Below are 26910 nucleotides of genomic sequence, written 5' to 3'. Positions count from 1 at the left end.
GCATCAGGTAGGGAAGAAATGGGATGGGGTGCACAAGCTAGAGTAAAAGAGAATGGAAAATTTTGGGGCGAGGAGTGTTTGTATGGTTTGTGGAGGTGGATGAGAATTATAAAGGTACTGAAAACCATTCTAGTTAGCAAGAAACACTGGATGATGAATAGGTTGTGGGAAGCAGAGTTTTGAATGAGCTGCAGTTTATGGTGAATTAATGGGAAGCCGCCATTGAAATAGTTGCAGTTGATACAGGCCAGATCCTGACTCATCTTGTAAATGTTTGACTAATATCTTGGAATCCTTAATGCCTGACGAGCCATCCGAACAAGCAGATGGAAGTGGTCATTCAAAGTATGACTCCTCTGAAAATGAAGCACCGCTGGAGAACTGGAGATCAGCTATGGTTATGTAGTTGAACTGTGGTGCAGGGCTTGAGCCAATTGCTTCCGACTCAGGGGTAAGAATGTACTGACCAACTGAACCAAGTTAATCCTTTGCATACCTCTGATAATATGGGTATGCCCTTTAACAGCACCATCCAAACCTGCCATCTGAAGAACAAGGGCAGCAGGTGCAAGGGGGCACCACCATCTTCATATTTCTCTCCAAGTCATACAGTGCCATGACCTGTAACTATACTGTATCACCATTCCTTCACGATGGCTGGGTCAGAAACCTGGAACTCCCTCTGTGACAGCACTGTGGGTGTGCCTGCACCACATGGACTGCAGCAGCTCAAGAAGGTGGCTCATCATATAAAGGACAAGTAGGGATGGATAATGAATTAATAGAGAAAGACAATCCCCCTCGAGTATAATTTTATTTTATGGTCCGTGTGCATATTGGATTTATCTTTTAAGGATAGGTGACCACAACCACTATTTTCTTGCTAATGTAATATTTCTTTGTGCTAACTTTCTTTTGCATCCCCCAGATCCTTAACGACTCTCGGCCTGGTAATCTCTGCTTTGGCGGACCAGGCTGCTGGTAAAAACAAGAACAAGTTTGTTCCCTACAGGGATTCTGTACTGACCTGGCTGCTTAAGGTAAACTGATATCTTACACCTGGTTAATTCTCTATCCTCTCCCTCCTTCCCTCTCTCTCTCTCTCTCTCTCTCCCCTCTCTCTCTCTCTCTCTCTCTCTCCCCCCCCCCCCCCCCCCCCCCCCCCATCAAAAATAATTAAGACCTGCAAAGTGGTCAGATGCATGTTTGTATTCTTAATGTGGCAATAGTTTGAAAGCAGAGTGCTGGCCAATCAATTCTGTGAGAGATTAGGGAGATGTTGGTGTGGGTGAAAGAAGAGAAACCCCCCCCCTTCCCCCCCCCCCGTTGGCATCTTAAGGAAAACAGAAAATGTTGGATAAACTCAGCAGCTCTGGTAGCATCTGTGGAGTGCAGAGAGAAACAGAGTTAATGTTTCCAGCCCACATGACTCTTGCATTAAGCTGTCTACTTGATGGTTCTTGTCCTCATAATGAATGGAATATGGTATGAGGAGACAAAGAGCATTTCACTTCTGAAAGAGGCGATGTAGAAACTAAGAAGTGTGGTCACGGGGCTTGAATAGAAGCTTATTTATGGTCAACTTTGCCTTGGGGTAAACTTCGAATGTGGACAGTTGTCATGTTTGCAGCTCTGGTTCGATAGAACATGTGGCAACCTGGGGTCCTTTGGTTTAAATGTATTGCATCCAGTATTCTCTCTTTTGATTTCTGGCCGGTGGGTAATCAGTGGATTTCAACAAATGAGCTTCCTCAACATTATCCACTTGTGTCTGCTGTGAAGTTGACATTTGCAGATAATAGGATCAGGCTCAGCCCTGCTATTCCCACATTGAATCGCCTGCCCATGGTTTCTTTGTAGAGTACCGTTTGGTCAGTGGCGACTTGGGTGTGGTCTCTGTGGTACTGTGCCACGGACATTGACCTTCGAACAAAAGTGGAAAGAATCTGGTGATGGAGGTTAGGTTTTTTTAAAGATAAATTTAGAGTACCCAATTCTTTTTTTCCAGTTAAGAGGCAATTTAGCGTGGTCAATTGACCTACCCTGCACATTTTTTGGGGTCGTGGGGGTGAGACCCATGCAGACATGGGGAGAATGTGCACACTCCACATGGACAGTGATCCGGGGCCAGGATCGAATTTGGGTCCTCGGCGCCGTGAGATAGCAGTGCTAACCACTGCGCCACCGTACTGCCCTGAGGAAGAGGTTAGTTTTTGATTTAATAAAAGCTGAATATCTATTCAGTTATTTGAGTCTTCGTCTTGTTATTTATTGTACGGTGCCTCCTTCAAGCAAAGGAAATAAGTAGATGTAGGAGCAGAATTAGGCCATTTGGCCCATCGAGTCTGCTCCGCCATTCTATCATGGCTGATATGTTCCTCATCTACCTACACGTTGCAGGCCAAGAGTTGGATTGCGAAATCAGCCAGAGCATCACCTCCCTAGAACACCTGACCTAGGAGCGGGAGTAGGCAATTTACCCTCCCGAGCCTAAACACCTTCAAAGTGACCATAGCTTGAATCACCCTTCCTGATTCTTACCAAACACGTACCTGAACATCGCTTATTGTCACGAGTAGGCTTCAATGAAGTTACTGTGAAAAGCCCCTAGTCGCCACATTCCGGCGCCTGTCCGGGGAGGCTGGTACGGGAATCGAACCGTGCTGCTGGCCTGCTTGGTCTGCTTTAAAAGCCAGCGATTTAGCTGAGTGAGCTAAACCAACCACCTTTTAGAGTTTACACTCTTTCACCTGTACATTAGCTTATTCTTTCTGTTTTGGGTTATGTTTGCCATTGCTAGTTAAGTTGCTTGTTGGTGGAGGGGGAGGAGAGAAAAAAGGATGATGGGGGAGGGGAAGAGACGAGCCGCACTTAATTCTTCCGAGTAATCAATTGGATATTATCAAAGCAGGTTGGTTTATTTGCCTGAATAGAGGAGACCAGACAAATTTTGAAAAGAACTTTGACCGTTTGTAGAAAGGAATTGACACTTCTGACACTGATATACAATATCTCTAATTCCATTCTATTGGGTGATTTTTTTCTAAAATAAAGAGGCTGATATTTGGAGAGAATAGTAAGAAAATTTGTTCTGTTGTGTTTCCCCACCCCACAGTGCTAAAAAGAAATTGTGATCCATCGAATGTATCCAAATACTGTCTGTGGGCAAACTAGTGCTACACTGACAACCAGGGAGCAACTGACAATTTGTCCTTTTCTCCATATGTTTGTATCTGAGTTGTATTTCTCATTGTCGTTTTTATTAATTTAACATTTAAAAAAATGTTTTTTGAGTAAATAATGAAATGGTTCCCACATGAATTCTATTCTTCATTCGCTGGAACCACAGATTTGCTCACTGACTTTTCACTTAAGTTTTTGGATGAAACCCGGACTCGGGTGGAAGTAATCGCCTCATTCTCTTGGTCATCAGATGCTAATTGAAATTTGATTGGTGCAGACTAATCTTGCATCTTGTTTTGGAAAACTGCCCATAATGAAGGTGCTGACTAAAACTGGATATAATACTTCAGCAGTGGCTCTTCCTGGTTCCTTAGCAAGTAGCTGTTCCTTGTGTGAGCTTTGATACTTTGTATTGCTAAGTGACTTGACACTGTGGCAGGGGGGCAGCACATTAGTACAGTGGTTAGCACTGTTGTTTCACGGCTCCAGGGTCCCAGGTTTATTCCTGGCTTGGGCCACTGTCTGTGCGGTGTGTCTGGGTGGGTTTCCTCCGGGTGTTCCGGTTGCCTCCCACAAGTCCCGAAAGACGTGCTGTTGGGTAATTTGGACATTCTGAATTCTCACTCTGTTCGGACAATGCTCGGCACAACATCGAGGGCCGAAGGGCCTGTTCTGTGCTGTACTGTTCTAGGTTCTATGTACACGATCGGCGCCGGAATGTGGCAACTAGGGGATTTTCACAGTAACTTCATTCCAGTGTTAATGTAAGCCTACTTGTGACAATAAAGATTATTATTATAATCAAATTTAATTCTGTCATCATGTGATGTCCACACACTTTCACAGCCTTCACCGAGTAGTGATCAGAAATGGATCCTAGTGCTCTTTGATTCCTTTGTTCTTTAATGGGAATAGATGGATACGGACCCCGGAAATGTAGAAGATTTTAGTTTAGGTGGGCAGCATGATCGGCACAGGCTTGGAGGGCCAAAGGCCTGTTCCTGTGCTGTACAGTTCTTTGTTCTTTGCTGGATAGTCTTCCTTGTTCGACTGCCCACCATGGGGATCGTCTGGCTCTGGTGATGGCACCTCTGCTTCTGAGACCAAAGCTCCGGGTTCAAGTCCTGTTGGCAATGGAAGGAGCATTCATAAAACCCTTCAACAGATTCACACAGCCTGGTAATCCATCCAGCACTTTTATAAAGATACAAAACGAGTTTAGGAGGCTATCTTGTGCCTCAGTTGATTGTGCCCTGCCTTGAAATGAAAATGAAAATCGCTTATTGTCACAAGTAGGCTTCAAATGAAGTTACTGTGAAAAGCCCCTAGTCACCACATTCCGGCGCCTGTTCGGGGAGGCTGGTAGGGGAGGCCTTTGAGTCAGAGGCTCGGCGTTCAAGGCCCACTCCAGGCCTTGTCCACGGAAGGAGTGTTCGTGATATGGTTCAACCCTACAGCATCCTTTCCCCAACATTCTCTGATCTCTCTCCACCTGTTCTCTACAAAGCAGTCACTTACGCAGTTAGAAATTAAAACTTTTTATGTTTTCTAACCTTTAAATGGAGAGATGTGACTTCACAATGTTATAAAATATCCAATTCGGGTAAGGAAGTGACAGTTTTTATTTTGGTGCATTACACAGATTTGGGGGGGGGGGGGGGATAATTGAGATATATAGTCTAATTTGTTGCTTTTTACAAAAATGCAGGATAGTCTTGGTGGAAATAGCAAAACTGCAATGATCGCAACAGTCAGCCCTGCAGCGGACAATTACGATGAAACACTGTCAACGTTGAGATATGCAGACAGAGCCAAAAGCATAATTAATCATGCTGTGGTGAATGAGGATCCCAACGCCCGAATCATCCGGGAACTCCGTGAAGAAGTTGATAAACTACGGGAGCAGCTCTCCAGAGCAGAGGTATGATGTGATGGGAGTCTCCCATTTTAAACCGCACTTGTCCAGTCCACGAGGAATAGGTAGTAGGATGTGCAGCTAAACTGTGAAAGAGGATGATGAAATAAGTAAATGTTGGGCACGATTTTAAATGCTTTCTGGCATTCGATATTAGCTATACAATCAACGGATCAGATCTGAGCTCTGCAGTCCTGCTGTGTCCAGTCGTGCATGACCATGGATAGTTGAACAATTATCTGGAGAAGGAGTCTGCACAAAATATCCCCCTCCCCAATGGAGGGGAAGAGCCCAGCACAGCAGTGCAAAAGATATGGCTGAAAGTCTTACAGCCATTTTCAGCCAGAAGTGCCAAGTGGATGATTCATCTTGGTATTCGCTTGAGGTCCCCAGACAAGTGTCAGTCTTCAGCAAATTGTAAAGAAACTGAACTGGACCAGCCACATAGATACTGTGGCTAGAAGAGCAGTTCAGAGGCTGGGAATAATTATACGACGTGTGACTCCCTTCCTGACTCTCCAGCATATCCACCACCTCCAGAGCACAATTTAAGGAATGACGGAATACTCTCTACTCGGATGAGTGAGTGCAGCTCCAACAAAAATCAAGTATCTCAACACCATCCGGGACACAGCAGCCTGTTTGCTCAGCGGTCCATCCACTGCCTTCAACGTTCACTCCCTCTGCCATTGATTTTTATTTTTTTGTTAAAATTTAGAGTACCCAATTCATTTTTCCAATTAAGGGGCAATTTAGCGTGGCCAATCCACCTAGCTTGCACATTTTTGGGTTGTGGGGGCAAAACCCACGTGAATACGGGGAGAATGTGCAAACTCCACCCGGACAGTGACCCAGAGCCGGGATCGAACCTGAGGCCTCCCTCTGCCATTGATGCACAGTGGCAGCAGTGTGTACTGTCTACAAATGTGCTGCAGCAAATGCATGGGAACACACCACTACCTGAAAGTTCCCCCTCCAAGCCACATACGATCCTAACGTGGAACTTTATCACCATTCCTTCACTGTCTCTCAACTCCCTAACAGCACTGTGGATGGTCCTCCTACAACACATGGATTACAGCAGGTCAAGAAGGCGGCTCACCATTATCTTCTCGAGGGAAATTAGGAGGGGCATTAAATGTTGGCCTAGTCAGCAATGCCCATATCCTGTGAATGAATACATAAAAATTCAGGATGTTAAAACTCCTAATCTAGAAGCAGTTGTCTGATTCAGTATGTCTCAGTCAGTAGTGCACTGTGCGGACGGTCCCAGGTCCAAATCCTGATCAATATCGATTTTAAAAAGCTGTTTTCAACTGAGAGTGAGGGAAAGTTGGAAACGGGAAGGGAAAATGCAGAACTGCAGCGACCTCTGCTGGAGATTGTACTTCTGTTACTTTCTGATTGAATCATGGAAACCAAGAGCACAGTGGGAGGCCATCCAATCTGTCATATCTGTGATGGCTCAGTCATTCTTAGTTCTGCATTTTGTCCGTTAACCTATAAGTTCCTTCAAGTACCTGTCCAACTCCCTTTTTAAATCAGTTATGGAATGAGCTTCCATATTTTCTGGCAGTGTGTTCTCGAGTGGAGAAAGCTTGTGAAAACATTTCTCCTCATTGTCCCCTTGATCTTTTACCAATTATTTCAAATCTAGCCCCTGGTTATTTACCCACTTTGTCAGAGGGACTGATTTTCCCCGGTGTGTCTATCCGACCATAACCTTTCGTCTCGGAAACCTCTATGAATGGAAGAACTGCCCAAACTTTTCCAACCTTTTATCATAACTGAAGTCCCTCATCCCTGGTAACATCCTTGTAAGCCTCCTTTCTAAGGTCCTTAAGTATTTCCTGAAAGGTGCTGCCCAGAATAGTCGACAGTGCTCCAGTTGAGGCCTAATCAGTGAATTGTTGTTCCAGATTTCGATGTCATGATGAGGGCTAAAGCATCAGCATTTGCCATCATTACTCCACTGGAACTGACAGCAATTTGTGCAGTTGCATATGGGCAGAATAACATGGGAATGCACAAGTTGCAGTCAGTGAATCTGGGATCCTTCATAAGGTGCACTGGCAAAGTTCCCACAGACCGCTGCCTCCCTTGCTATCATCAATTCATGAGATCCTCCATTCAAATGCTGTTGGTCTCAGTGTAAAAACCCTTGAGAAATTTGCATGTTGAATGAAGTGCATCAACATTTTTAATGACCTGATAGCTTTGTATTAACTGCTGAACACTCTTCCTGGTCCTGAAAAGTTAATTTTATATTTGTGGAATATCAAATTTCACAAATGATGTAAACATTCCACATTTTTAAAGACAACATTTTTTTTCATTGTTTAAACATCTACCCTTTAGTTCTATCTTAATACAACCTGACATTTATTTCATTATCAGAAAATTGTAATTAACAGTGACGGATTTTAAGTGCTTTCTGCTCCTTGGTTTTCTGTGTGTGAATGCTTCAATTTAGTTGTCGACTTGGTTAGTGACATCACTGCTGCTGCACGGCATGATTAGGAGCCAGATTTAAATTACCATTGGGAAGGGAACTTCCCGCTAAAGAGATTGTTAGTTCTTTGTGGGCATCTTTCTTAGGAATCAACACGAGTGTCCCTGTTTTGCCACTGACCATAAAATCCAAGCCATAAAGCTCTAATACAGGATTTAGTCTCTGCTGTGATCAGGCATTTGCTGAGTGATAACTCAAATAATACAACGTTCCTTTTCTTTGTCAATGCATTCTAAAGACCAACCCTCCCAGAATATGCAACGGGTAGACTTCTGGGAGAGATTACAAAGCCATTAAACTATTGAAGAATTCAGGTGATGATTTGAAGACTTCTTTCATGATTTGCGATACTATCTGAATTTAGGATTATATTACACACTAGATACCTGTACTTATTTGTGATATATACTGCGACTGCTTCAGCGTTATTTTTGGTTTCCTGGGATGGTGGTGGCGATTTGTACACTTTGTCCTTGGGATTCATTGAATTCGATTATTATGAACATAAAAATGATAAGTTTTCAATGAACTTCCAGTTAATCTACTTAATTGCTGGGCCAGCATCTGCTGTACTTATTTTCAACTCTGTTTAGCCAACAACAATTTGAAAGTTTTGTTGTCTCGCCTTCATCCCAATTTTCTGCTGCGCTGCATCCCAAATGCCAGGCGGGACAGTTTTCTATCAGGCAGATGAAAGTTGGAAGAGGGTTCATAGTCTGGGGTCGAGCCCAACAATATTACCTTGAGTTTTTTAAAATATAATTTAGAGTACCCAATTCATTTTTTCCAATTAAGGGGCAATTTAGCGTGGCCAATCCACCTGCGCTGCACATCTTTGGGATATGGGGGCGAAACCCATGCAAACACGGGGAGAATGTGCTAATATTACCTTGAGCTGATTGAGGTTGTCAGACTCGAAGTGAAGTGTTTAATGAAATTTGGGGAAGAAAGTGTGTAAGTGTGTGAAAGACTGAGCTGCGTGACAGGATAATAGAATGGTTACAGCACAAAAGGAGGTCATTCGGCCAAAAAGGAGGTGTTTGTGTCTGCTCTCTACCAGTGTAACTCTGCTTGCCTTACTCCCCCACCCTTTCCCTGTCGCCCTGCACCTTTTTTACTCTTTCGGGTGCTCACACAATTGCTTTTTGAAAGCCTTGATTGTATCTGCCTCCACCACACTCTCAGGTAATTCAATCCTGATCCCAAAAAGGTCCCCCCCCATGATTATGTACTGACTTGATGTGTTTTATTTTTAAATGCCTATTTAGAATTGTTTGTTCTGACTTAATCATGTATTACTGCCTGTTTACTGACGAATATTGGATTTTTCATACCAGGCAATGAAAGCCCCAGAGCTGAAGGATCGTTTGGAAGAGTCTGAAAAGCTAATTCAGGAAATGACTGTTACATGGGAAGACAAACTTCGGAAAACGGAAGCCATTGCACAGGTATGTTGTGCAGTATGACCTTTCCTTTAGTGAATAACAGATGTCACAAGGTGAATCTTGCTGGCGACCAGGTGGTACATTGCAATTTCACCTCTGGGACATGAGTTTGAATCCTGACTGGACTGATAAGATTTGGACTCTTTTGCAGTTTGCTGCACAGGTCCTACAGGAAGTTAACTTGGATAGTGTAAACCCAGGTTACAGTGGATGCAGGTTCACAGCAGGAAAAACCTCTTTACATAAGAGTTGCAAGACTGTAAAATTCACTTTCAGGATTAATTGAATTTATGAACTAATTGGACTTAACTCCACCAGCTGCCATGGTGGGATTTTAACTCTCTTCCCCATTGTAATTATCTTCAGGAATATGACACGACAACATCAGAACTTTAAAAAAGCCTCAGTGACATATAACCATTGTGTGCTGATGCTGAAAACACCATACAATACAGGGATGATAATCAAGTCTTTGAAATGTCGTGTCCTGGTCCAGAAAAGATATTCAAACTACCTTTACAAAGGTTTTCTGCACTGTTTTGGCTCTAAGATTTGGAGGCTGTTAGCTGGAAACTGGCTTGTCTGTTTCGCCTGCTAGGTGCTAACTGGCTTGCCTTGCTTCTGGGGGTCCAGCCAGCTATACCCTTGTCCCACTTTGATTCGGACTTCTATGTATTTGGCTTCTGCCCTATGTATACCTCGTTGATCTTCCCTTCATCTAGATCAGCGTTCTTCAAACTTTTTTTCCGGGGACCCATTTTTACCAGACGGCCAACCTTCGGGACCCTACCCGGCCGACCTTCGCAACCCGCGCCGGCTGACCTGGGCGACCCACCATTTTCTCTTACCTTGTTTGCTGCTGACAAAAATGGCGGAAATGGTTTTGGGTCCCTTTGGTCCTCGTACACACCCCTCCAATGGAACCTGTTGGATGAAGGTGAAGCCTTCCGTTTTTCTGAAAGTATGGAGTCTCCATCTGTCCAAAGTTCTGCATTTTTTTTCCTGTAAAAGTTTATCAAATAAAACCCCCCCCAAACTTGTGTATAAAAAGAAAATGAATAAAATAACTGAAAAAAAAATAAAATTAAATGAATAATGTAAATGAATAAACCCCCCCGCCCCGAACTTGTAAAACAAAAAGCTGCGACAGTTTAAAAAAAAAAAGCGGTCGCACTGCACGTGCGTGCCCGATCGTCAGTGCGCATTCGGGTCGCATCCCTGAGTTTGACAATGCCTGGTCTAGATAATCTGTTTCTACTCCTAATCTATTCACATTTGATTCTTATCTATGTCTTCTGATCTTGTTTCTGGGCGAGACTCATCTCATCCAACCTTTTTAATAGGATCCATAGAATCTCTGCAGTGCAGAAGGAGGCCATTTGGCCCATTGCGTCTACACCAACCGCCTGAAAGAACACCCTACGTAGGCCCACCCCTCACCCTATCCCTGTAACCCCATGACCCCACCTAACCTACAGAATGTCGGACACTTAAGGGGCAATTCAACAAGGCCAATCCATCTAACCTACGCATCTTTGGATTGTGGGAGGAAACCAGAGCAATCGGAGGAAACCCATACACTGGGGGAGCGTGCAAACTCCAAGCAGACAGTCACGCAAGACTGGAATTTAACCTGGGTCCCTGGCGCGGAGAGCCAGCAGTGCTAACCACTGTGCTACCGTGATGTAAACTCATACTGGCCGCTACTGTCCCTAGGCAGATTTCTACCTGTTGCTGGGCAGGTTGCATCTTATTACGTTTTGTTAAATTTGTTTTACTGCTGTTGCCAGGCAAATTCATGACACTTGCTACTTTCAGTATGGCCATGGTGCAATAATTGAGGGTCAGTTTTTTCCGTTTGTTTACAACGATTGACATTGTGCCATATGAAGCGTCTAATTATTATCAGTTTGATTTTACAGTCACATAAACTGAATTCTATCGAGTCAGTTTTTGCATTTTCTAATCTGTTTATTTTGATTTTGACTATCTGATGTTCAATTACCCAGATCAACAGTTTTATCTATGTACCCATTTCCATGTTGTTTTAAGATCAGATGTTACAGAGTTCCTCCTTGCTTGTATTAGTATTGGATCTGTCATACTCTAGTTCTTATCCCAAAGTTTGTTTGATCACCCTGTGGATCAGATTATCATCTTTCTCATGTCTCTGCACTGATGCACTTTGTGATTTAGCAACTTTTGTGATTGACTCCAAAGCAGTAGGTAATCTGAGCAAGTGATTCAGATAACGTATAATGCCAATTGCTCTTCACTGTCGCAAACATCCCCCACCTTTTCTCAAACTCCCCTGTAGAGCCCCTTAACTCATACTTTATCTTCTCCAATCGCAGGAAGTCGTACAGGTCACCCAACCAAGCTGCTTACCCCCGGTGGCGATGCCGACCGCCACTCCAGCAAAATTAGCCGCCGTTCAATCAGAGAGGCGAAAGCCATGACATTGGCCTACCCCCTCTCCGTGAGCTCCGGCTTCTCTGAAACCCCAAATATTGCCACCAAAGGATTTGGGTCCACCACCTCCTCCACTATCCTCGCTAAGACCGCAGACATTCCCGCCCAGAATCTTCCCAATTTTTCGCAACCCCAAAACATGTGCACGTGACTTGCTGGCCCCCGCCCACACCTCTCACACTCATCTGCTACCCCTGAAAGAACCCACTTATTGTCGCCTGAGTCACATGCACCACCTTAAACTGTATCGGGCTCATCCTCGCACCAGAGGAGGTCCCGTTTACCCTTCGCAGTGCCTCACTCCATACTCCCCAATTGATCTCCCCTCCCAACTCTGCTTCCCATTTCTCTTTGATCCTCACCACTGCTCACCTCCCTGCTCCCCAGCTACTTGTATATATCCCTAATTCTTCCCTCCCCTTCCACATCTGGAAGCAGCTGTTGCTCCAGCAGGGTGTATCCCGGCAATCTAGGGAACCCCTTCCAGACCTTTCGCGCAAGGTCCCTAACCTGCAGATACCTGAACTCACTCCCCCTCGACAGCCCGATCCTCTGCCAATTGCTCTTCATGACGTCTGGATTACTTGATTTAATTCCTGGTTGCTGATGGTAATTGTGAACAATTATCGGTTACTCTTTGTTGTACGGAACCAGCAATATTCTGAAAAGTTTTTTTTTCAATAAAGATTTTATTGAGGTATTTATGGTTTTATAACAATAACAGAAGAAAACAGTGTACGTACAACTATAAACATAGTGCAAAAGCCGTCTTCCTCCCTTTCAGGTCCCACCTTTCCAACACCCTAATCTAAACGAAACCCCCCCCCCCCCCCCCCCCCCCCCCCCCCCCGCTGATGGTTAATTTTCTCCAAAAACAGTCGACGAACGGCTGCCACCTCCGAACGAACCGTAACGTTGACCCTCTCAGAGCGAACTTGATTTTTTTTCCCAAACAGAGAAAGCTAGCCATGTCCGATAGCCAGGTCTCCGACTTCGGGGGCTTTGAGTCCGTCCAAGCTAATAGTATCCATCTCCGGGCTACCAGGGAGGCAAAGGCCAGAACGTCTGCCTCTCCTCCTGGAATCCCGGATCTTCCGACACTCCGAAAAGCGCCACCTCTGGACTCGGTGCCACCCTTGTTTTAAACACCTGGGACATGACATCCGCAAACCCCTGCCAGAATCCCCTAAGCTTCGGGCATGCCCAGAACATATGAACATGGTTCGCTGGGCCTCCCGCACACCTTGCGCACCTGTCTTCTACCCCAAAGAACCGACTCATCTGGGCCACCGTCATGTGAGCCCGATGAACGACCTTAAACTGTATCAGGCTGAGCCTGGCACATGTTGTGGACGCGTTGACTCTACTCAACGCATCAGCCCAGAGACCATCCTCTTCCCTCTAACTTCTCTTCCCATTTGTGTTTCAGCTCCTCAGTGTGCGTTTCCTCTGACCCCATGATTTCCTTGTAAATGTCCGAAACCCTCCCTTCTCCCACCCACATTCTGGAAACTACCCTGTCCTGTATCCCCCTTGGTGGTAGGAGGGGGAAGGTTGAGACCTGCCTGTGCAGGAAGTCTCACCCCTGCAGGTACCTAAACTCATTTCCACCCATCAGTTCGAATTTCTCTTTCAACTCCCTCAGGCTAGGGAAGCTCCCCTCTATAAACAGATCTCCCATCCTCTCAATCCCTGCTCTCTGCCATTTCCGGAACCCTCCATCTAGCCTCCCTGAGGCAAATCGGTAATTATTGCAGATTGGAGACCAGACCGATGCTCCCACATATTTCCTCCATTGCCCCCCGACTCTCAGAGCTGCCACCAACATGGGGCTGGTGGAGTACCATGCCAGCGGGAACGACAGAGGTGCCATTACCAATGTCCCCTAACTAGTGCCCTTGCATGATGCCGCCTCTACTTGCTCCCACACCGACCACCCCCCACCACCCACTTCCTAATCATGGCTATATTTGCCGCCCAATAATAATTACTAATGTTCGGTAGTACCAGCACGCCCTCCCCCCGGCTGCGCCCCAGCATCCCCTTTTTTACTCGCGGGGTCTTACCCTCCCATACAAAGCCAGTGATCACCTTATTGACCCATTTAAAGAAGGTCCGTGGAATAAAGATGGGAAGACACTGAAACACAAACAGGAATCTCGGGAGGACCGTCATTTTCACTGTGTACCCTTCCAGCCAGTGACAACAGGAGCATGTCCCATCTTCGGAAATCTTCCTTCATTTGGTCTACTAGTCAGGTCAAATTTAACTTGTGTAGCCGTTCTCATTCCCGATGCCGAGGTACCAAAAGCTTCCCCCTACCACTCTAAATGACAGCTCCACCAATCTCCTCTCCTGCTCCCTTGCCCGGATCGTGCACATCTCACTTTTCCCCAATGTTCAATTTATAACCTGAAAACCGGCCAAATTCCCCCAGAATCCTCATAATTTCTTCCATCCCTTCTAGTGGGTCAGAAACATATAGGAGCAGGTCATCTGCGTATAGCAAGACTCTGTGTTCCACCGCTCCCCAGACCAGCCCCTTGAGGCTCTCGTGCAATTGCCAGCGGCTCTATGGCCAACACAAACAGCAGTGGGGAAAGGGGGCATCCCTGCCTCGTCCCCCGGTGCAGCCTAAAATAGCCCGATGTCAACCTGTTCGTCCGTACACTCGTCACGGGCGCCTGATACAGCAGCCTAACCCAGTCGATGTAGCCCCGTCCAAACCCAAACCGCCCCAGCACCTCCCACAAATAGGTCAATTCCACCCGATCAAATGCCTTCTCTGCGTCCATTGTGACCACTACCTCTACGTCTCTACCCTCTGGGGGCATCAGAATCGCATTTAGCAGCGTTCTAACATTGACTGCCAACTGCCTACCCTTAACGAATCCCGTCTGGTCATCCCCAATCACGTCCGGAATGCAGTGTTCGATCCTAGAGAACAAGGTTTTGGCCAACAGGTCGGCGTCTACATTTAGGCAGTAGATCGGTCTGTCGGACCCGCATAGCTCCGGGTCCACGATCAATGAGATCATGACCTGTGACATCGTCGGCGGAAGCGCCCCTCGCTCCCTTGCCTCATTAAATGTCCTCATCAGCAACGACCCCAGTATCCCAGAGAACTTTTTCTAAAACTCCACTGGGTACCCGTCCGGTCCCGGGGCTTCACCCGACTGCATGGCTTTCAGCCCATCTGCTATTTCTTCCAACCAGATTGGGGCCACCGGCCCTTCTACCAGCCCTTCGGGAACCTAAGCCCCCATAAGAATTGGCTCATCCCCTCCAGCCCAGCCGGGGGTTCCGACTCATACAGCCTGCTATAAAACTCCTTAAATGCCTTATTAACCCCTGCTGAATCTCCGACCAGGTTCCCATCCCTGTCCCTTACATTCCCGATCTCCCTCGCTGCCTCCGCCTTTCTGAGCTGCTGCGCAAGCATTCTCCTGGCCTTCTCTCCATGGGCGGGATTCGCCTGTGCCGTGGGGGCACCCTTTTCCTACGCGCCGACCATGTCAGCCTCCATGATGGCCGACGCGTAGGTGAACCCCCCCTGCGCATGCGCGGGGATGACATCAGCAGCCGCTGACGCTCCCCGCATGCGCGGACTTGCATCGGCCGGCGGAGTCCCTTAGGCCCCGGCTGGCGTGTCGCCAAAGGCCTTCCACGCCAGCCGGCGGGGTGCCAACCACTCCGGGGAGGGCCTAGCCCCTAAAGGTGTGGAGGTATCCACACCTTTGGGGTGGCCCGACGCCAGAGTGGTTCACGCCACTCCGTCCCGCCGGGACCCCCCGCCCCGCCGGGTAGGGGAGAATCTCGCCCCATATTCTTATATCACCCCCCTCGCCTTCCTCAGCTGCTCCACCGCCTTCCCTGTAGTTAACAAGCCAAACTCCGCCTGTAGCCTCCGTCGTTCCCTTAAAAGCCCTCACCCTGCCTCTGGGGTCTCCGCATACCTCCTGTCGACCTGAAGTATTTCTCTTATCAGTCGGTCTGTCTCTGCTCTATTTGCCTTCTCCCTGTGGGCCCGTATCGAGATCAGCTCCCCTCTACCCTCCGCCTTCAGCACCTCCCAGACCATTACAGCCGAGACTTCCCCGTATCATTAACTTCCAGATAGTTCTGGATACATTTCCTCACCCGCCCGCACACCACTCACAGTCCGACATCCAATCTCCAGTGTGGGAGTTGGTCACCCTCCTTGCTCACCTGTAGTTCCACCCAGTGCGGGGCATGATCCGAGGCCGTGATCGCTGAATACTCGGTGTCCATTACCCCCGTCAGTAAAGCCCTGCTCAAGATAAAGAAGTCGATCCGGGAGTACACTTTATGCACGTGTGGGTAAAAGGAGAACTCCTTCACTCTCAGCCGCCCAAACCTCCTTGCCCCCCCCCCCCTCCCGTCTGCTCTATAAACCCCTTTAGCTCCTTTGCCATTGCTAGCACCCTGCCTGTATTTGAGCTCGACTGGTCTAGCCTTGGGTCAATGACTTTTTAAAAATAAATTTAGAGTACCCAATTATTTTTTCCAATTAAGGGGCAATTTAGCATGGCCAATTCATCTAACCTGCACATCTTTTTGGGTTGTGGGGCGAAACCCATGCAGACACGGGGAGAATGTGCAAACTCCACACGGACAGTGATCCAGGGCCGGGATTCGAACCCGGGTCCTCAGCGCCGTAGGCAGCAATGCTAACCACTGTGCCACCGTGCTGCCCATGACTGTGTTAAAGTCACCCCATGACCAATTTATGCGCATCCAGGTCCGGGATCTTCCCCAACATTCTCCTTATGAACTCCACGTCATCCCTATTTGACGCATACACATTCACAAGCACCACCGGCGGCACTTCCAGCTTCCCACTAACCATGATGTAACAGCCTCCCACATCCGCCTCGAATGACACTCGCTTGTTAATCAGGATCGCGACCCCTCTGGTCTTAGAGTCCAGTCCCAAGTGAAAAACCTGTCCGACCCATCCCTTCCTTAATCTAATCTGGTCGGTTACTCTAAGGGGAGTCTCCTGCAACATTGCCACGTCTGCCTTCAATCCCCTCAAGTGTGCTGGTTTAGCACAGTGGGCTAAACAGCTGGCTTGTAATGCAGAACAAGGCCAGCAGCGCGGGTTCAATTCCCATGCCAGCCTCCCCGAACAGGCGCTGGAATGTGACGACTAGGGGCTTTTCACAGTAACTTCATTGAAGCCTAATTGTAACAATAAGCGACACGCATGCCCTCTTAACCGGCCCATTTATCCCTCTTATGCCATGTGATCAGCCTGGTTGGGGGCTCTTCGCTTCCTCCCCCCCCCCCCCCCCCCGGTGCCGATCAGCCATCACCTTTCTTGGGCCAGTCTCCAGCCCGCGCCCCACGCATCCGCAGGCGCACCCTAGGCAGCCTCCGCCCCCGACCTCCCTCTTGTTCCCCAGCAAAAGTCTCTCCCCCGTCAGCAGAACAGTTCCCGCCCCAGTAACAGCACTATGCAAACCGCCCCCTTCAACAAACATAACATCTGCTCACCCCCCACCGCGCTTCTGTGAGTCAGCCGGCCCAGCTAGCTTGGTGGCCCCCGCCCATGCCGCCAGACATTTTCCCACCTATTGTGTGTGGTTCCCCCCCCTTCCCCCCCCCAACACACATATGCAAAAGAAAACAATCCCAACCGAATTGCCCAAAAGAAACACAAAGAAAATCAAAAAGAAAACGCCACATCTAAAATTCATACCTCCATCCCCCATCAGTACAAATGCAAACTTTAACTCACACAAATATGCGGCAGGCCCCAAATCAATACAGAAGGCGTTACAGATGACGTCCTAAAACAAAAACTTTTTTTAACATGTACTCTGCAGCAAAGTTCAAACACCTCAGTCCACTGCCAGCCCTTTTCTTCTAGCGAAGTCCATCGCTTCCTCGGGCGACTCAAAGCAAAAATGTTGCTCCTCGTAAGTGAACCAAAGACGGGCTGGATACGGCAGTCCAAACTTCACCTTCTTGAAAAGTGTCGACTTTATCTGGTCGAACCCTGCTCTTCTGGCCACGTCCGCACTCAGATCTTGGTATATACACAGGATGCTGTTCTCCCACTTACAGCTCCGTGTCTGCCTGGCCCACCATAAAATGAACTCCTTGTCCAGGTACCTGTGGAATCTCACCACCATCGCCCTCGGGGTGTCCCCCACACGCGGCTTCCTCGTGAGCACTAGCCCTGTCCACCTCCAAGGGTCGGGAAAACGCCCCTCCCCCATTAACTTCTCGAACATGCCGCGCTATATATGCCCCAGCGTCCGCTCCTTTGGACCCCTCCGGGAGACCAATGATTCTCAAGTTCTGCCAGTGGGACCTATTCTCTAGATCCTCCACCTTCTCCTGGAGCCTTTTCTGCTGGTCTCTCAGCTTCCCCACCTCCAACTCCACTGCTGTTTGGTGTTCCTCCTGCTCAGTCAGTGCCTTCTCCACTTTCTGGATCGCCCGATCTTGAGCATCCAGTCTACGTTCCAGCCGCGCAATCGATTCTTTAATCAGGTCCAAGCATTCCTGTTTCTGCTTGGCGAAGCCCTCCTGTATGAACTGCATCAGCTGCTCCGTCGACCGCTGGGTCGGCGAGCCAGGACTTTGGTTGTTTGCCGTGCTTTCTCCCGCTGCAGCTTCAGCCCAGGCCTTCTCTGTTCACCTATTTCTTCCTTTGCGAGCACTCCTGGTCCGCCTCTCCAATCACTGATGTAGGATACCTCTTCCCAGTTGTGTCCAGCATCAATTTTCTGAATCAAATCCGACAAAAATTCGGGGAAAAAGGTCCAAAGAGCGGGAGCCACCAAATGTACAACCTACTCCTTCATAGCCGCCACCGGAAGTCAAGATTCTGAAAAGTTAAAGCTTGAGTATGTGGATAATGGAAATGTAACTAAATGAGTTGATTTTTTAAATTGGGCCTTAAACTAAAACAGATCAGGGGTGCATTTACCTCAGAATAACAATGACTTGAGCTTCCATAGTTTCCTGCTTCTTTCTTAGCTGTTTATTATTGAAGCCATACTGTGGTGAATGTGGTGCTCTGGTATCCTCCACTGATTATTGTAAGATGAGATTTCTTTATATCACCTGCTGACTGTGTTTACAGGAGCGTCAGAAGCAATTGGAAAGGCTTGGCATTTCTCTCCAGTCCTCTGGAATCAAAGTTGGAGATGACAAGTGTTTCTTGGTGAATCTGAATGCAGATCCAGCCTTAAATGAGCTGCTTGTTTACTATTTAAAGGTAATGATGTTACTTATGGATAATATTGTAATTTCTATTGCAACATCGAACAGTCTGCCTCGGCCGCTGTTTATACAGAACTCTTCCCGCTACTGCATGCTACCTATGCACAACTGACAAAAAGCAACTGTTCCGTTGTTTTGATTTACATTTAAAAATACACTTTTTTATGGATTTTCAACATTTCAATTATTCCTACTTATTCTTAAAGGTCACTGGCAGCCCACTGCCATGCTAAGTGCCAGATGTCCATTAAATATGGACAGGTTATTTGACCGAAGACCTCAGAACCGAGCCTGGGCCTAATCGCATCCGTCCATACATGTGTATTTCCTAGCAGTAGCCGAATATTGTATCGAGTTAGGTCACTGATCAGCTGTAATCTCAATTAATGGTGGAACAAGCTGGAGAAGTTAAATGACCTACTTCTGTACCTATCTGAATGAGCTGCAAGCCTGACAGATTTTTGTTCCCCTTTTTTCTGGCTCAGTGGTGTTTAAAAACAATCCTGGTATCCCAGTACTGGCTGAGAATTTAACGTAGAAAGTTTCAGTGTAACGCCACACACTGTGGTGCATTTACCGACTGAGATGGGGGTCGTTTATCTCAGTTGGCTGGACAGCTGGTTTGTGATGCGGAGCGACGGCAGCAGCGTGGTTTCAATGTCGCCTGAGGATATTCATGAAGACCCTGCCTTCTCAACCTTGCCTCTCTCTTGAGGTGTTGTTAGATCGCCACCAGTCGGCTCGCCCTTGCAAAGCGGGGAGAGCAGCCTGCGGTCCAAAGGGACTATGGTGACTTCCATTATTCATAAATAATTATCCAGTAAACTGGAATGATTTGGAAAAAATCCTTGTGATTCTCTGACTTCCTACATCCAACAAACTGGAATGATCTGGAAAAAAATGCTTGTGATTCTCTGACTTTCTACATTTATATCTTTAAACTTCCTCCATCTCTGGCATCAGTTGTGCTACTCCAATGCCAGACATTGGGGGAAAGCAGAGCAGCCATGTTGAATTGTAAGCAGGCGACAGCAGAAACATTTATATTTTTGTTGCTTGCATCTTCATGTTTTTGTGCATCCTCCCCCAATTTGTGTGAAATGATTTGTTTCTCCGAGAAACGCTGCACTGTTGTCTCAGCAATATAGCACTGGAGATGTAGCTGGTCATGTAAAGCAAGTTGAAATTAGGGTATGATAGCGTAAGTATATGATTGTACTCATTCTGGAACATCCTTAGAGAATCTTGCTGCCATTCATCTAATCGTGCCTGTCCAGGCTGTTTGAAAGATATTCAATTAGTGTCACTCCCCTGCTCTTTCTGCATAGCCCTCGGCAACATTCTTGTCATACATATTTATTCACTAGAAAGTTACGACCAAGTCTACTTCCACTACCCTTTCAGGCAGTACATTCCACTTCTGCACTGTGAAATCTATGAAATTATAATAACCTGAACCGTTGGCAATTCATGAGCTACGGTTGGAATCTAAGACAAGTATTCTGGTTGTTGAAGAACTGATTTGTAGTGTGGGAGAGGGGGAATTTGATCTTTTGTTACTTTTTTTTCATCCGACAGAATCACACGCTCGTCGGGTCTGATGATTCCCAGGATATCCAACTGTGTGGCATGGGGATACTTCCAGAACACTGTATCATTGATATCTCTCCAGAGAGACGAGTCATTCTCACACCAAAGCAAAACTCCAGGTGAGATTCTTCCAGTCAATCTCATGTGATTGATTTAAAAATAAAATTGACCTATCATTATTCCTGATCTGATAGAGTGGGCTAGACAGTTGCACCTGGGCGAAGGAAATTGTTGTTTTTAAGTCCCAACGATAAACACTTGAGTCATGTTTGCAAATTGTGTAAGGCTTTACAATCCTTTTGAGGCATCATTAGGTTCCTCCCAGACCCTAACTCTTCACTCTGGCTTCTTGAGCTGCCATGTTTTTAAGAAATCTACTATTGGTGGCTGTGCCTTCAGTTGTTCAGGTCTAAAGCTCTGGAATTCCCACCCTAAACATCTCTTTGACAAAAACGTCATCCAGACGTGAGACATTAGCTCTGTTCTCTTTCCACAAATGCTGCCAGACCTGCTACGATTGTCCAGCATTTCTGTTTTTGTTCTCTACTTTGTTTTTCTCCTTTAAGGTTCTTCCTTATCCCTCGGACCAAGTTTCTGGTCTTCTGCCCTGATACCTCATTATGTGACTCTGTATCATAGTTTGGAAAGCACCTTGGGGCATTTTAGTATGTGAAAGGCACCATATGAGTACAAGTTGCTGTCGTTGAAATTATTGTTGACTGCTTAACCAGTGTGTCACAACCTCTGGTTGTAATCCTTCCCAGAACATTTGTGAATGGCTCCATGTTGACTAGCCATGTGCAGCTCCACCATGGTGATCGAATCCTTTGGGGAAACAACCATTTTTTCAGGTAAGTTTGCAGGGTTTCAAAATTGAACCACTCAAATTTTTCTCTTCTGTTATCATGTGCTCTTTTAAATGTAAACTGGGTCACAATATTTGAGTTGTGCGTTGCAACGACCCAAGGAGCTTCAATAAGTGAGTTGGGATTCATGAAGCCATTCTTATATTTACAATTAAATCAAATGTATTTTTTGGCCCGGGGGGGTTGTCATATTAAATATTTCTGCGTTGATGCAAAAAGCAGTGAGTAAACATGTTCATTGCGTATTCCAAATCCTGTGAAACCTGTTCAACTGCATCCTCCAGGATTCAGACTAGGGAGGGGCTGGGATTTACCAAGAGACAGCCTGTCCTGAATTACAAATGAGGTGCAGCAGGAACTTTGACTGTATTGCCAGGATTTATTATTCACGGTGGCAGAAGCAAAGCCGTAAGATAGGCAACAGCTGCCAATCCAACATATTTGGAGTACAAATTTCCAAACTCCTTTTCTAATTCCATTCACTGTGAAACAACCTTGTAATTTTTATTTTTCTTAACAGAATTAATTTGCCAAAAACCAAACCGAAACCAGCACAGGAGGACGACGGGCAGGAGAGTCCCATGAAGCAAAGTTCCAGTAGTGAGCAACTGGATGGAGATGGGGACAGTGCCAGTGAGGGGTCCAGTGAAAGCAATTACAGCTATGAGTTTGCACAGATGGAGGTCACTATGAAGGCTCTTGGAAACAATGGTAAGCAGGAAGTAGTTATTTTATAGTTTCATTGTACACTACCACCCTTGGCCTTGAAATATCAATTCAGCTCTGTAGTTCTTTAAGAATGAAAGCCATGATGTGGCGATGCTGGCGCTGTACTGGAGTGGGCACAGTAAGAAATTTCACAGCACCAGGTTAAAGTTCACCTATTGAAGGAGCAGCGCAGGCAGCACGATGGCACAGTGGTTAACATTGCTGCCTACGGCGCCGAGGACCCAGGTTCGAATCCCGGTCCTGGGTCCATGTTGAGTTTGCATGTTCTCCCCGTGCCTACGTGGATTTCACCCCCACAACCCAAAGATATGCAGGTTAGGTGCATTAGCCACGCTAAATTGCCCCTTAACTGGAAAAAATAATTGGGTACTCTAAATTTGAAACAAAAAGAAATGAAGGAGCAGCGCTCCGAAAGCTTGTGATTTCAAATAAACCTGTTGGACTTTAACCTGGTGTTGTGAGACTTCATACTATTAAGAATGAAAGACTTGAATTGTCTAGCATCTTTCACAACCACAGAACATTTTTATGTCTTGTCTGATCTCATTTTTAAGTTGTGGGTGCAATAACCATTTATACAATGCAACTCAATGTGGGAGGATCCAGAGGCAAATGGATTGCAGCAGTTGTTAAGATGCAGTTTCATCTGAGGAAATGGAAAAGATTTTTGGAACATCTTTGAGTTTGGTGAAAGTGTCCAGTTCTTTGATGTACTTGGGTTTTATGGGGAGGAAATTGAATGTTCAACATTGAAGACAGAACTGAGCTTCAGGAATGGAAAAGTGTAGAACTGATGCCATAAATATTGACACATAGATACTTTTAACTGTTCATCATGGAGTGAATTCATTTTGCAAAGGTGAGAGTTGTTTGGTTAGGCTTTGGAAGAAATTATCCTTGAAAGAATTAGATAATCTCCAAACATATGATCCAGTAATATCTTGGGCATAGAAAGAAAGGCAAATACCAACCAACTAGCATGGGGCGGCATGGTGGCAGAGTGGGTTAACACTGTTGACTTACAGTACCAGGGATTTGGGTTCGAATCCAACCTTGGGTGACTGTGTGGAGTTTGCACCTTCTCCCCGCGTCAGTGTGAGTTACCTCTGGGTGCTCCGGTTTCCTCCCACAGTCCAAAAATGTGCAGGTTAGGTGGATTGGCCATGCTAAATTGCCCATCGCATCCAAAGATATGTAGGTTAACTGGAGTTATAGGGATAGGTTGGGGGAGTGGCCCTATGTAGAGTGCTATTTTGGAGGGCCGGTGTGGACACGATAGGCTGAATGGCCTTCGGCAATGTAAGAATTTTATGATAAGCTAGGATTAATTTCTTTTTTCCACAATTGAGTTATCTCCTGAGAGAATAATATTGGTGTTAACAGAGAGTTGAGAGCTTTTACCCTGCAAAATGTCTGGCAGGTAAGCTAGGTAATTTTAGTATTGAGTTTAGAGGTATTGGTGTAGATGTATCTGAGGGTAAAACATCACTGTGTTAGAAATAATCAGCAGGTCTGGCAGCATCTGAAACCGCAGCAGAGTTAATGTTTCAGGTAGATGGTTCAAGTTCTGATGCATGGTTGTTAATTTGAAACGTTAACTCTTGGCTGTTGCCAGACTTGCTGAACATTTCCAGCTCCAAGAGCATTTTGCTTTTGTAAGGATGAGAAGGTTCTCGGTGAATTAAAGGAAATTAGTTTCATATCCAACATCTCTTCCGCATACCTTGTATGAAACCAGTTTCTTACATATTCTTGAAAGGAATTGAGGCTGTGCAAGCCAGCGGCGGCAGGACTTTGAGCATTGTACTGATATCTGATTTATCATATTGACAGATGCAATGCAGTCAGTGCTGCAGAGGTTGGAACGCCAACATGAGGAGGAGAAGCGCTCGGCACTCGAACAGCAGCGTCTGATGTACGAACGGGAACTGGAGCAGTTGCGCAGACGTTTGTCCCCCGATAAACATTACCGCAGTATGGAGCGCCTCTCATTCGGTTCCCCCAGCACTCAACAGCGACTACGTCAGTGGACAGAGGAGAGGTGAGTCATTGGCATGTTCTGTATTTTCCATTATGGAAGAGCATTTTTGGAGGGGTAGGGGTGGGATTCACCTTCGTCTCATTGAAGATGCTGATTCCATCCTTGATATAAATGCTGTCACCCTTCCTGAGTTCAAACTCACTTTTGGTTACGCAAGGATAGTGGAAAGCATTAAAGTCAGTTGCCTGGCTTTTGGTAGTTTTGCAGAACTTGCGGGCAGCCGGTGGCACAGCGGTTAGCACTGGGACTATGGCGCTCAGGACCCGGGTTGGAATCCTGGCCCTGGATCACTGTCCATGTGGAGTTTGCACATTCTCCCCGTGTTTGTCTGTGTTTTTCCCCCACGACCCAAAGATGTGCAGGGTAGGTGGATTGGCCACACTAAATTGCCCCTTAATTGGAAAAAATTAATTGGGTACTCTAAATTTATATTTTAAAAATGTTTTGCAGATCTTTGCATCCTGCACCCTGTAATAATAGTGGTGCTGTAGGTTGCCATTTAGGACTGGTGTTCTGCTTTTTACAATGGTTCTCTGATCCTTACAGAGAGGCGATGCTCAACCACAGTCTCATGAAGTTGCAGGAGCAGATTGCCAAAGCAAATCATTATGTCCATGAAGCAAATTATATAGCTGAAGAGATGGAGAAGAAGACCGAATATCAGGTGACGCTGCAGATTCCAGCATCCAGCCTTGATGCTAATCGAAAGGTAAAATTTGATGTATTTCAGATTCTTTGGTCAAAATTTGGTAGCAGTTGGGAATATTTCTTTAGTTTTCTTAATTTTCTTGCCACCTGTGTACTGGTGAGCTTGGACATTGTAAGAGTTCTTTCTGTTTACTTCCTTTGTTCCCATTTTCTTATATTTTATTATTTTTGACTGCGGACCCGTACTCAGAATGTGCCTTTGAGCAGAGGTCTTGAGCTGAAGCAGCTTGCTTGTCAGGACATTGTGTTCCTAGATTTTGTATTTTGGAAAGGGGAAAACAGATTCGTCGGCACCAAGAGAATCTTAAGGACCGTTTTTGGAGGAAGTCGGTTTGATTAGCTAACTGGCAACCAGTGGGGTTGGCCAGTGACAGTGTGCCGCCTGGCAACAGTCAGTGATTGATTCCTGCGCGAAGCTCCTGAGAGAGCTTGGCAGAAGTGATTAGACCCTGGAAATGAATGGGACAGTTTCTCTCGCTGCTGAAGTACAGAACTGCTTTATTGTTCTAAAACCAGTGAATGCCTGACATATCTTTACTGTAAACTTGACATAATCCTGAATCTGCAGAGAAGGCAGACAACCTTGCCAGAGTAAACCATCTCAAGCCTATACGAAAGAAGTACCGAAACAAAAGCTTGAACTCCAGAAAGAGATTAACTGGAAGCCATCCTAGTGCATCAAGGATCTATTAATTGTTTTATTTGTATTAATATTTTATTCTTTTCTCATCTTTCCCCTTTGTTGTTTGCCTGAGCGTGGATAAAGAGTGGGGGTGGTTAGGGAGGGGGTGGTTGGGAAAGGAATATTAGATAGTTACATTTTTCTGTCAGTTTGATTTTTTTTTTCCCAATTAAGCGGCAATTTGGCAGGGTCAATCCATCACCCTGCACATCTTTGGGTTGTGGGGGTGAAACCCACTCTGGGAGAATATGCTGTCAGTTTAGTTATAATACCGTAAAAGATTACTTGTGTTAAAGTTATAAACCTGATGACTGCAGTTTATTCGTTGCAGCCAAGGACCTCAGTTATTTAAAAATAACATCTAATCTCACTTGTGTTGTGAACCCGGGTTAAGTGGGGCTGGATTGACTAGCACTAGCCCAGTGTGTTGTGATGATCACTCTGGTACAATGCAACTCCCTATGTTCTGCTTTGTTTTGTGGTTAATTTAAAGCACTGCATCCCATAAGACATAGGAGCAGAATTAGGCCACTCAGCCCATCGAGTCTGCTCCGCCACTCAACCATGGCTGATATTTTTCTCATCCCCATTCGCCTGCCTTCTCCCCATATACCTTGATCCCAGGAACTAATATAAAAGGAAAAGTTCCGTGGACGGTACTGGAAGTCAAACAGACCTTCTGCTCTGCAGTTGGTTTAGAGGAAGAGAACAGGAGAAAGGGTTTTGTGGAGGCATCTTGTTCTGGAGAAAAAGAGCCTTGAATTATTTTTACCCTGCAAAGTGCTCCTGGAGGGTGAAACAATTTAAAATAAGCAGGGGCACTGTAGTGTTTAATACAGTTCAACCCCAGGCTAGCACTGAGAAAGGAATCATTTGCGTAGATTTTTTCTGGATTGAAAATCATGTGTGGTGGCTTGGTAAAGATAAGAGGACATAGAAAGAACGGGCTCCCTAAGTTACTTTACTAAGGGTCTTAAACCACAGCCTCGAAGGTAGTCTTGTACTGTTGTTGTAATTTCCATTTCTAGATCACATCTTTTACTCATTTTTTAGGAAATTGCTCATTTAGTACTGAATTAATGGATATAAAAATAGTTATCAAAGATCTTTTTCATTGACACCTCAGCCTGAAATCACCCACAGTGTGTGAATCGGGCATTTCTAGAACACTGGGAGCCAAGCAGAACGGTAGTGGTTTATGTCTGAAATGAACTGTCAGTACTTTACACAACGTAAATGTTCTTCATTAATGTTGATTCTTATTGCAGACACCTGCTGTGCCCACGAATGACTGTGGAGCGTTGGGATTAATCTCTGCTTTGATTACTTGTTTGTGAATTGTGGCATCATTGACTGAAGGTGTAACAATCCTATAATTAGTTCAAGTTGCATCTGCTGTTGAATGTGTGTTGAGTGTAAGAATATAATGAATAATTTCCGAAACATTCAAGAGATTTGAGAACCGACAACTGCACATTTTACATCTATTAAAACAAACACAATGAGC

The 26910-nt window shown here is 45.9% G+C and overlaps 1 protein-coding gene across 1 annotated transcript in view; it reads left to right on the top strand.

Annotated features, from left to right (window-relative positions):
- LOC119976058 (kinesin-like protein KIF13B) overlaps positions 1-26910 on the top strand; it is a 216246-nt gene that overhangs the window by 125510 nt on the left and 63826 nt on the right. Inside the window, 9 exon segments of the mRNA XM_038816183.1 lie at positions 929-1040; positions 4892-5104; positions 8948-9058; positions 18648-18782; positions 20366-20496; positions 21142-21228; positions 21764-21954; positions 23806-24013; positions 24560-24722. Of these exon segments, the coding sequence (XP_038672111.1) occupies positions 929-1040; positions 4892-5104; positions 8948-9058; positions 18648-18782; positions 20366-20496; positions 21142-21228; positions 21764-21954; positions 23806-24013; positions 24560-24722 (1351 nt within the window).

This window comes from Scyliorhinus canicula, chromosome 1 (genome assembly GCF_902713615.1).
Source record: "Scyliorhinus canicula chromosome 1, sScyCan1.1, whole genome shotgun sequence".
NCBI classification, from domain to species: Eukaryota; Metazoa; Chordata; class Chondrichthyes; order Carcharhiniformes; family Scyliorhinidae; genus Scyliorhinus; species Scyliorhinus canicula.
The sequence above is the reverse complement of the archived record's forward strand: the minus strand, read 5'-3'. Positions and strand labels throughout refer to the sequence as shown.